General features: G+C 38.1%; 1 protein-coding gene across 1 annotated transcript; it reads right to left on the bottom strand.

The window, feature by feature from the left end:
• Window positions 1-492: 492 nt before the first annotated feature.
• LOC120442076 (ADP-ribosyl cyclase/cyclic ADP-ribose hydrolase 1-like) lies at window positions 493-7,376 on the bottom strand. Its single transcript, XM_039617845.1, has 10 exons — window positions 7,105-7,376; window positions 6,638-6,750; window positions 6,399-6,522; window positions 4,870-4,996; window positions 4,613-4,748; window positions 2,441-2,523; window positions 2,236-2,309; window positions 2,066-2,158; window positions 1,579-1,665; window positions 493-1,370 (listed from the first exon to the last, which is right to left on the bottom strand). The coding sequence occupies exons 2-10, from the start codon at window positions 6,735-6,737 to the stop codon at window positions 1,271-1,273; spliced, it is 924 nt and encodes a 307-aa protein (XP_039473779.1). The 5' UTR covers window positions 6,738-6,750; window positions 7,105-7,376; the 3' UTR covers window positions 493-1,270.
• Between the last annotated feature and the right edge of the window lie 3,809 nt (window positions 7,377-11,185).

Here is an 11,185-nt window from a genome sequence, read left to right as displayed (position 1 = left end):
TTTGAACAATTAAATTAAAGCTCTGTTTGCAGTGGTAGCTGCAGCACTAAATGCGTGAACCTCTCATGGGCATTCAGTGTGAAACTAATTCAAAATGCACAAGAATGTGTAAGTAGGTAGGTAGGTTAATAAGAACGTTCATAGCAGCAGTTAAATGTCAATCATCTGCTGTAAGATGGTTATGGGCTCTAGTTTAGATGTCACAGAATAAGTGATACTTATAAACATGTTGAGAAATGCCAATGACCTTTGAGTACAAAGAAGGAAATTCAAAGGAAATGTTTAACAATGCAGAAAACCTCTTTGTCATCCCTGTTATGGGCGTATTGGCAAATCGTGGCAGACATGAATTGCCTACTGAATTTCTACATTGGAGCACACATAAAGTGATGATAAATGCAATTATATGTTAAACTGTGGATGTATACTTATATGAACACCAAAGTATGGCCTTGGCAGCTTCCTGTGACACAACAAAACAAATCACAAAACTCATGTTAATGGGTGTTTAATGAACACTGAGCACGCTACACAGGCAAAATGCTAATAATGAAACCACAATTAAACAGTGCAATAACTTCATAGCTTTTTATATTTTCTTTATGATCCCTTAAAGATAGATGCACAGAATGGTGTTTCAGAGATTACAATGCTGAAGCACCCTGTGTCAAAAAAGAGGTTATTGAACCCGGTTAAATCAAATATGCTTTTTTTTCTATGCCGTGAATATCTGACCACATACAGGTCATCATCATGCGTCTTGTTTTAAGACAGAGCTCTAGTTTTCAGTTTTCAGTTAAATTAACACCCTGACAGTAAAACAGGAAATCTTGTCTTCAGAAAGCACACTAACTCTGCTAATTAAATGGGATCACTGCAGTTCAGGGGGCAGAGGGGACTGGAGCACAGTCGGTAATGCTGTGATTAATTCGCAGGTTTTAATTCTACAAATGTACTAACGTTTCTAATGAAGTCACACCAGTACTGATAGATGAGTCTGTTTGCAACAATAAAGGCTGTAGATTAATCACTTCCTCCTTTCCATGTTGAGAAGCACCTGTTTCAGCTGCATTTTGCTTGTAGATTTGTGGGGATCAGTGAAGTGTAGTGGGTACGCAAAACACACACATGCACACTACTTGTTATTGAAGTTAGATTTTTGAGAAGCCTCTGACTTATTTAAGAAGGACAGTGTTTACAGTATTCATTGTTCCTTTTTTTGCACTCTGGATTTACTTTGAAAGATATAGATTTTACAGCAGTCTGTGATTTAATCAGATGTAAGGCTGTTTCTGTTTAACAAAGTGTTTGCATATGTCTGGCAGGATGAGTGTTGCGGGTTCCGGATGCATTGCAAGATCATCAAGGTCCTGTGAAGAAAAAAGACCTGTTACTGACTGATGGTTTCATAAAAGTGTTTCCTTTTAAGGCATGGATCTCTGTGTAAATAAGGAGCAGTAAAACACACTTGATGACTAACAACGGTCACATGACATGATGCTTTGATCTAACACCACTATTCCAGATTCATAATTAACTTTGATGTCATGAAACTTCCAAACACTGAACATCACGTACTGGTCATTGTCTGTACAGGTCCAGTGAAAGCCTCTGGATTGGAAGATTTGGATCAGGTCTACAATGGATCCTTGACTACATGACTCTCTGTCAAAGAAAAAACAATAACACAAACCTCTCAGGCCCACTGCAACTTTCTGATAGGTTTCTATTCACAAGCTTTAAAGGATAACAATGTCACTAAGCAGTAAATCATATCAGTTATTTGCCAAACATAAAGACAACCTTTGGGCTGTCACACACTGAAAAATAGTTATCCTTTCATTTAAGTTCAACTGTGTTGCTGCTATACAACTGCATCATAATATATTTTGGTCACTGAACTATAGTGAGGTCATAAATGATGGGTAACTGAGGGTTTCAAGCTTTATAACATGTCATCGTATCATCCTAGCAGTTAAGGTGCTAATTAATGGAATTTGGACAATGTGAACTCATCAGTAGTTACTTTTTTTAAAACACAAGAATATCCTTTTATTATCCTCACATATGGGGTCCATCTAGACTGGTCACCACCTTAATGTTGACATAATTCACCCTTTGTGGATCCAGGCTGTCCAGTTCAACACTTCCAAACATGCTGCATGAGAAAAAAGATTGATTTAATATGTAGTTCAGAAACTGCACCAACCTACTGAATTATTCATTATTTCTTACCTTTTCCTATTGAAGGCATTAACAATAGATCCATTCAGTAAGATAGTAATGTTGCCACACGCCATCTCTGCAAACTAACAAATGGATGAGGAAAATCACAGAAGAGCAATAAAGCACTGGCGGTTTTGGAAAGGTAGATGATAAATAACACAGCTGTTTGCAGAACAGAGATGGAGCCATTCCAGAGTTTGGATATTAAACTCACATTTTGTGAAGCTTGCCTCCACAGGGAATAGACCGGATGACTTCGACAGGCCGACCACTCTGGACAAGAGCTGAAATCAAAACCTGTGTCAAATTCACAAGTGTCATTACTTTAGATATGAGATATTCAAGAAAGACATGTGCTGTGTTGACATGCAAGAAGACTAGTTATATAAGAAAAGTCTTAAAAGTTCTGTAAAACGTTTGGGAACACAGCTGCAGCTGTCTGATTTATAATGCTTTTGCTGAATCCCGTTGCTACCAAACAATCTTTCTTAATTTGTCATCATTCAATCCACATAGCGATGTTTAGAGCAAGAGTTTGATACCACTCTTACACCCAGCAGTTTGCTAGCTTTGTTTATCTAAAAGTGTAAAGTGAAACAGCTAAACTAAATGCCAGACACATTTCATAAAGGGGCTATGAAAGCAGTGAATACAAATTCACCATCTGGCGAGGCTGAGACTGGGAAGCAAACATGGAAACTACCAACTTCAACACCTCATTGGCTGCTTTATTAGATACACCTGTTCAGCTCATTAATGCAAATCTAATCAGCCAATCACATGCTGCTCATCGTGCTGACAGCAGCCACCATCTCAAACTGGCTTCTTGGACTCAACAATGAGTTCACTGTACTCAAATGGCCTCCACACTCACCATATTTCAGTCCAATAGAGCATCTTTGGGTTGTGGTGAAGAGGGAGATTTGCGTCATGACTGTGCAGCTGACAAATTTGCAGTAACTTTGTGATGCTATCATCAAAAATAGTCTTTGAACAAGCTGTTATTCATCTGCTTTTGTAAAGCACAGCGCTGGCCCATCACCTCCCTCTGAATTTTATATTGATAAATTTGCCTTTTATCTCCAGAACCAGCTTAGAGTGGCTGTAACTAAACATAATGTTTTAGATACATGTTAATTAACATCACATGCACTTTACTCATACAGCTCTAAGAAACAGCTCTTCCTAGAGTTTGAAATAAAATTTAATTACATAACGATGCAGTTGAAAAGTCTGTTTTTGTACTGTTGGATCTTTTGCTGCCTTTGACACAGCTGATCATGGTCTCCTGATTGAGAGACTAAAAACTTCTGGGAATCTGCTTTTCAATTTGTGTCATCTTCTGTCACTTTGTCTTGTGGTGTGCCCAAAGGTTAGGTCCTCAGGCACATCTTATTTGCCTTGTCTATGCTTTCACTTGGACACATCGTCAATACCTTTGAAGCCATCTCATACTACTTTTTTTATACAGATGATATCCAGTTGCAAATGTCATTCAGACGCCAGAATATAGCTGCCCTTTATGACAGCATTAATGTTATGAAGACGTGGATGGCAGCCAAGTATCTGTCCTTCTTATCTGTGCCCATGCAATTTCACTTTCAGTTCTTCTAACTGCCAGAAATGTTGCTTTTGATCAGGCAGTCAGCTTTGATAAGCATCTTGACCGTCACTGCCCATCTTAAACACTGTGCTGTAAAAACGTTTTTGCCAGGAAGGGTCCCGATTTGCATATTTGTCATACTTACGTTTCAGATAATAAATGAATAAGGTGGCACTTTGCACAACACTCTGCAAGAATTGCGAGAACTGCAATCAAGCATTTGTGATAAAGGAATTTTGGCCCACTCTTCTTTGCAGAATTGTTTAAATTCAGCACATTGGAGGATTTTCCAGTATGCAATGCTTGTATTTTTTTGTTTTGCTTGTTGGTTTTTGCTGGTGTGTTTGACTTATGCTGTTGCGTAACACAAGTGTGGTTGAACTTCAATTTACCAACTGATGGCCAGAAATCCTCCTTTAGGATTTTCTTATGGAGAGGATGGAGCCTCACTCCGTCACACCACCACCAACATGCTTGACCGTTGGTATGATGATCTTTTTATAAATTGTTGTGTTTTCCAAAAAGTTCAATAATGTATAGTGAGAGAAAATTCTAATATTAATATGTATGTAAAATTCAAGTATTTACTTGATTTTTTTAAAATTTACTTGGACCAATTTAATGCAGTGGCACCAAACCTCGGAGAGGTCAAAACCTTTTATGTCTCTGATCATTTTTCTCGTGAAAATAATTACATTACACAATCGTAATGATTTCCCTCTTGTTGAAACAAAACAAAACAAAAATACAATACAACACAAAAACCAAAACACAAATGTCTACCAGAATCCTCTTCTTGGCCACACCAGATGAGGTCGTTGAACATGTAGCCAACCAGCGTGTCTTCCAGTGTCCAGAAGTGACGAAAAACTGCAGCATAGCTGTGCATCAGTGTCCTGGTTTTACTCCAGAAGAGGAACTAAGAAAAAAAAGGTAAATACAAAGCAGGTTAACAAAAGACTTTAATTTAAAGTAGTATAATTATATTACTATAAATAAAAAATGTATATATAAGGCACCAAAATGCCAACACAGCTCACGTTATCACAGGGCCAGATTTGTGGCATTGCGTTAAACATGTGAAAATAATCCTCGACGGTCACATTGCAAGAAGAATGACTGATAACAGCCTCCTCAAACTGCTTCCAGATCTCCTCACAGTCATACCTACACATAAAAAACAGAATATGACTTTAAGCTTTTATTTCGAGATGTGTGGCTTTTAAAGGGACAGTTCGCTGAATGTCAAAGTCTTTTTTATCATTGGCCTGTCGTACTATTTTTTTCAGTTTACATGAATTCGGCATGAACTGCACAGCTTTAGAGATATTGGCTGTATATCTGTCACAGATCTTTGTTCAGTCTTCCTCCCCTCGTGGCAGATGGCCACCCCTCTGTGAGCCTGGTTGAGCCAGAGGTTTCCTCCTGTTAAAAGGGAGTTTTTCCTTCCCACTGTTGCCAATGTAGGCTCGTCTGATTGTTGGGGTTTTCTCTGTTTTCTCTGTATTATTGTAGGGTCTTTACCTTACTATATAAGTCATGTCGAATTGTTGTAGTGATTTGGAAATATATAAATAAAGTTGAACTGAACTGAACTGAAATGTAGGACTTCTCTTGAATACAGTGGAACTAAATGGCACTTTCCTTGTAAACTTGGATGCATTTATATGGTAAACAACTGTATGATTAAGCAATAATGAAAATAACAATCTTTGATGGATCTGTGCCATGATTTTGGAAAAAAAGGAGTCTTATTTGGATTCACCTGTACATTTTAAATGATTTGTTGACATTCAATCCACATCCCTTCCGAACAACTAACTATTTTATTACTTATGTGGGATTCTTTTGAAATGAACAAAAGAAGGAAGGAAGGAGAGCCAGCCGTTACTGTGGCTGTTCCTTTATTCACAAGGGTTCATCAGGAAGCTCTGCATAGTTGATTCGGTTAAAGTTTTACACAGATGTTCTTCCTGACACAACCACAGAGAGATTAGTGTTTCCTCATGGGATTAAACGAGGAGGTTTTGCTTGTTAGGCAACTGTGTAAACAGTTACGCTATGAAATTACACAATGAACAAAATGCAAACAAAAATTCAGTAACAGTGCTTTACACTGCTAAAGCGTAATCCATGTGCCTCAGCCTTTTAAATATGCCGTGAATAGCCTCAATAGCGATTTGTTTTTGTATACTTTAAGTAAGCAGTGAAACATATTAGAAATTCCCATGAAATTTCTTTGCAAAGCACGTATATGGCCTTTGTCTCGGCTTCTTTCATCCTTTCTAGAAAAGTCAAACCGATAAAAAGAAAGGAACTCACTAAACATCATTTATTGAACTCCACATCAAAACTTCCCTTCATTTGTACTTGAGCGCTAGCCTCATAATGTGCTGTCGGTGACAGCCCAAACTCTTTTGCTCTGGCCTTTAGGAGCAAATCAGATCTTTCAAGCTCTGAGGCTTGACTCAAATCACAGATAAGTTGTGAATTTATTACAAATCTGCAAACTGATTCCCAATCAAGACTGGAAATGTTATGACATGACAACAGATGAGTCCACATTTACCTTAAGCTGGGGTTAACTAGTGTGGTGTAAGTGTAACACCTCCCAACCACAATGTGTTTAATGTTGGGGGTTGTCCCGAGCTGTGCTCTGAGTTGACTCGGACAGAAGTGAAGCATAATAAAACCTTTGAAATGGAGAAAGAGATAAAAGAAAATAGGGTGTAATCTATCAAATTTTGGAGCAGCACATTTAAAGGAAGACAGAAAAAAAATGTGGGAATATCAGAAAGAATTGCTTACAAATTGTGATGCTGGTTATTGCAAAGGACACAGATGTTTTTGTGACAGTGACAACTTGCTGTGCTTCATTGCTCTTCAGTAGAGATTCGTGTTTATACATTTTGATTTTCCACCTATAGAAGAGTCAAAATAAATAAATAACTTATATCACCTTTGATGCAAATCAACCTCACATAAATAGTTCTATGGTAAATTATATTGTGTCATGCACAAAACAGCTTCCTCCTGTCAAATCTTAGACAACAGTTATATCAGTGGATCAAACTGAGCAGCACACTGACAAAAGTAAGTCAAGCACTGACTCACCCTAGATTAAATTTCTAAGAAACAAGATAGCTCATGTTAAGGCAACTCTAAATCTATATATTTAAACATCACACACAGTAAGATCATCACCTACAGGCTGTAGCGACAATCTTAAAACCTTGTGTGAATAAAAATGAAAAAGTGTAGGCATGCTCACTTACTTCTTTCATTGCATAAAGTCAAACTGCAACAAATGGCTCCATGGCTGTGATGCTGTCGGTTGGCTCCGGTCGGATTTTTGCCAACTGGAGTCAGAATGTATCCTCTTTCCACAACATGCTCAAAAGCCTGGTCTTAATGGGTCAGCAGCACATCCCATCCTCAATTGAGAACCCTTTTTTTTTTTTTAAAATAGAGATGTGCATGTGTTTTTTTTCCCTCCAGGCTCCTCTTGTGAAGAGTAGATCCACATGACTCTTATTATAGTGGCGTTAGGAATCTTGATAAACAGAGAGTGCACTGTTCTCTGTGGCATGGCTCCCCTGAGCTAGAGGGCAAAATATGTTGCTGTTTATGTCACTGGAAATATGTGAACTTAGTTGTAAGGGTTTAAATAAGCTTTTATCAAAATAAGCCTGACGTAAGAAGTGAAAATAACTGTCGAATGGCCAGATGGGTGAAACTTTTCTGGCAAACAGATACAGAATAAGAAGCTTTATTAATTTTCGGAAACTTTGATCTCTCATGAGTGTGCAGTTAGTTGTCTATGGGGTGTAACATAATTTTATTTTGGTCAAGAGAAACAGGATGTCTGTGCCCTGTGAAATTATCCTCACAGTATTAGAAAATAACATCAGTTGCAACATAAACGTCTGACGCTTCTCACTGGATAGTGCAACAGTTATGAAACATGGGAACATTGCAAATATTGAAAATCTACTGCAATGTAACAGTTTTGCAGTTTACTACTAAAAAACATAAATGAATAAATCATGCAGAACCTAAAGATAAAATAGTGTTTAATTCTGTTGCAATGCTGCTACTTTTATGAATGTAAAAACATAACTTTATTGCCTGGTTTTGTTACTGATTCATGATGCTTACAGTTTGAGTACTTTACAGTTTTTATTAGGCCTCTTGGTCTGACTGAAGAAGGAATGTAAAGTATGTGGTTAGTTCTCCATTTCTGGCAGTAACACCCACTTTACTCCAGACTGAAATATCTCAACAACTATTCCCCGACTTTACCTTTATGAGTCAGACATCTGTCACTTCACTTGCCAGCTACTTGGATGGACTGACATGAAATATGCTGCAGTGTCCAGGTTTTTTCATTTACTTACTTTGTGGGTTTTTGCTAACTGGAAAATTCCACCAGCTAAACACGAACATGACTGTCATCATGAGCCCAAACTAGCCCAAGTTACTGTTGTACCCATTTAAGTTTGGAACCATTGTTCCAGTTTATATGAGGAACTGATGCATTTCACTTCTGTTCCCATACTGTTAGCCAAAGTGACATAGTACAATTAATATTAAAACCATAAATACATGGTGCAAAAGTCTTGAGCCATCTCCCATTTCTTTATATTTTTCTTCCAGGAACCCAAACTTGAATGTATTTTTTTTCTAAAGTGTAGCCATAGTTCTACAGAATTTCTGAAGGTCCTTAAGTTCTTCTTTGGACATTGGTTGCTTTTTAATTTTCAGCCCAGTCCTTTTAAAGTTTTTTTAAGCCAATTAACACTGACCTATGAGTGATTCAACCATGAAAAGGGTACCTAACGTGAGAGATGAAAATGTTTTGTGCCTGCAAACATCCCATTTAAAATTTATCTTTAGGCACTTTGTTATGTGCAGCTTTATTTTTAGTTGGATATACAAATAAGCGCCATAGTGGAGGTGTAAAATAGTATTTTTGCATCAGTATTGTGATCCCCAAAGAGCTACTAGCAGAAAACTTGGCACATCTTCGCATTTTTTCTCAGTGTGTCCTTAAAAAATTGAGGTAACTGAACAAGTGGAAGACAAAAGAAGAGATTTCAGGTCTAAAAACCATCTACAGCAGATAAACACTATCTGTAAGTCGTACTCTTAAGAAATAAGAAAAAACCCAGCAAAGACCTAACGCACGACTCGAGAGATGCATCTGGCCTTTCAGCTGAGCCATCCATCGTTCACTGAAGGCTCATCAGAAATGATCCCAGTGACACCGTGACAATGGTCCCAAACACACTGCCAGTGCAGTAAAAGCGTATCTGGGTAGAAGTGATGGATTGGCCTCCCCAGAGTCCCAGTGTCAACATTACTGAATCATGGAAAAAACCAAAAGAAACCTGCAGAACTATTCCTGAAGACTATTTAAAGAAATTACAAAATAGCTTGCCTAAAAGAGAAAGGCTGTTTTAAAGAATAAAGGTGGTCATATCAAATGCTGACTTTCTGCTTGTTACAACTCTGTTTCACTGATTTTTTAAATGACCTGTTTGCTATCAATATTGTCAAATAAATGAACAGTCTTAATGGCAATCTTCTTGTCTTGTACACTGAACGATGTGGGAACTTCCAACAGTGACACACACTGATTCTGTTTAATATATGCAGCATCCACAGAAAATATGTAGGGAGCTGGAAAGTACAATGCATCCCTAACTGTTGCCAGACATTCACATTAACTGCTTAAAGAAAATGATGATTTTCAATTTCTGAGGAAAGGGTCACTAAGGTTAAATCTTTAAGACAGTATGAATGAGGTTGTGCCCTCGTGCCTCTCGAGCTAATTGCACTGTTAGCACTCTGCACGTGACTGCTTGAGCTTAATGATCCAAAGAAAGAAAAATGCTGAGAAAATGATGCTAAACAAGGCCTAAACCTAATCCAGATGTTAAAGTAAGAGCTGTGAGCTGTGAAAGCAGCAGATGAAGAGCAAGCACTAATTCCATTCCTACATTAAATGTGCCAATATTTCTAGCTTGCTAAAATAAACGCAGACCAAAATAAATATTATTAAATACAGACTACTTCCGTCTGTGCTGCATTTAAAACAGAATACAAAGCAGAATAATCTGAAATCTCTTACATAGATATAGAAAGTTGAGTAAATTATCATATTTTATGCCATGTTTTGGAAAAATTAACATTTTAAACTGCTCTCTCATCAACTTGATGTGGGTTGTAGATTCTGTAACAACTCACAGAAATATGTCGGTAACAGTTATTTGCATGCAGACAGTCAGTCTAGCGATAGCTCAAGAGACCACAATTTGTATTCTCGATGCATTCCACTCCCCCCAAGGAGGACGGTATTATTTGGCAATTTCTTGCCCTCTTGAGGTAAGGGGCTCCTATCTGAGAATGTGAGTTAGTGTATGGAAATTAGCTGTGGGCTAGAGAGGAACCAGTGCTATAAGGAGACATTATCAGCTGAGTAATTTACTGGCTGACAGGGTGCAAGGGTTGAAGTGTTAACCTGTGTCGAGATGAAGTGTCACCAAGCATGACGCTGAAGTCTAATTTGATCTGTGTTTGCTGCCCTCTTCAGCAGTGGACCTACGGGAAGTCCGATTAAGTATGCTCTTCTTCTTCTCTCTTTTTCTGTTTATGCGTGAAACTGAGACTCAACACGCACACCCTGGACTTCCAAAAGTGCTTTAACAGGGCGGCTACTGCAAGCATAGTTAAAAAACTTTGCGAGATGCAGACAAGCAGGCATTTCCTTAGATGTATGAGGCTGCCAATTGTTTTGGATAAGTAAAGCTGTTTCTCAAGTTTGAATGAGAGGAATTGCATGCAGATGTTCACCTTAAGCTTTTCAGGCCAGACTAAACAGAATCTGTTGTGGACCATTAAATGTAATTCACAATTAGAATTTGCATGCAGCTGAAAAACAAAAAAAAACAAACAACTGAAAAAAAACCCTTAATGTTTGAGGAGTCTACCCTTCCTCATGAGAGCAAGTGCTCTTGCTGGTTGCTGCATCACTTAGAGTGTTGCAGCTGCCACCTTCTGGCCTAAAGTGGCGCTAAATATTTATTGGCGATGATCGGTACTAAGAGTTTAACACCACGTCAGACTTTCCAAATAGTAGTGTAGTCAAATTTTCTGCTTTAATGTATTTTGCAGATATTTCCAAAGATCTAGGTCCAGCACCTGACCAAATGGTGTTCAGACAACATGGTTCCGAACACCAGCAAGACTAAGGAGGTCATTACGGACACATGTTGTGTTCAGAAAGAGACAACATGCTCCTGTCTGTCCTCAGACACAGGCAGGAGGTGGAACAGGCGAACAACACTAAGTTCC

Source organism: Oreochromis aureus, linkage group 9 (assembly GCF_013358895.1).
Source record: "Oreochromis aureus strain Israel breed Guangdong linkage group 9, ZZ_aureus, whole genome shotgun sequence".
Taxonomy (NCBI): domain Eukaryota; kingdom Metazoa; phylum Chordata; class Actinopteri; order Cichliformes; family Cichlidae; genus Oreochromis; species Oreochromis aureus.
This window is presented reverse-complemented; position numbering and strand designations above follow the sequence as displayed.

Coding starts and splice junctions, on each gene's coding strand:
- LOC120442076 (XM_039617845.1), bottom strand. CDS start 6,737: ATGTATAAACACGAATCTCTACTGAAGAGCAATGAAGCACAGCAAGTT. Junction 2,310..2,440: donor GGAGGCAAGCTTCACAAAAT/GTGAGTTTAATA, acceptor TCCATTTGTTAG/TTTGCAGAGATGGCGTGTGG. Junction 2,159..2,235: donor AATGCCTTCAATAGGAAAAG/GTAAGAAATAAT, acceptor TTTCTCATGCAG/CATGTTTGGAAGTGTTGAAC.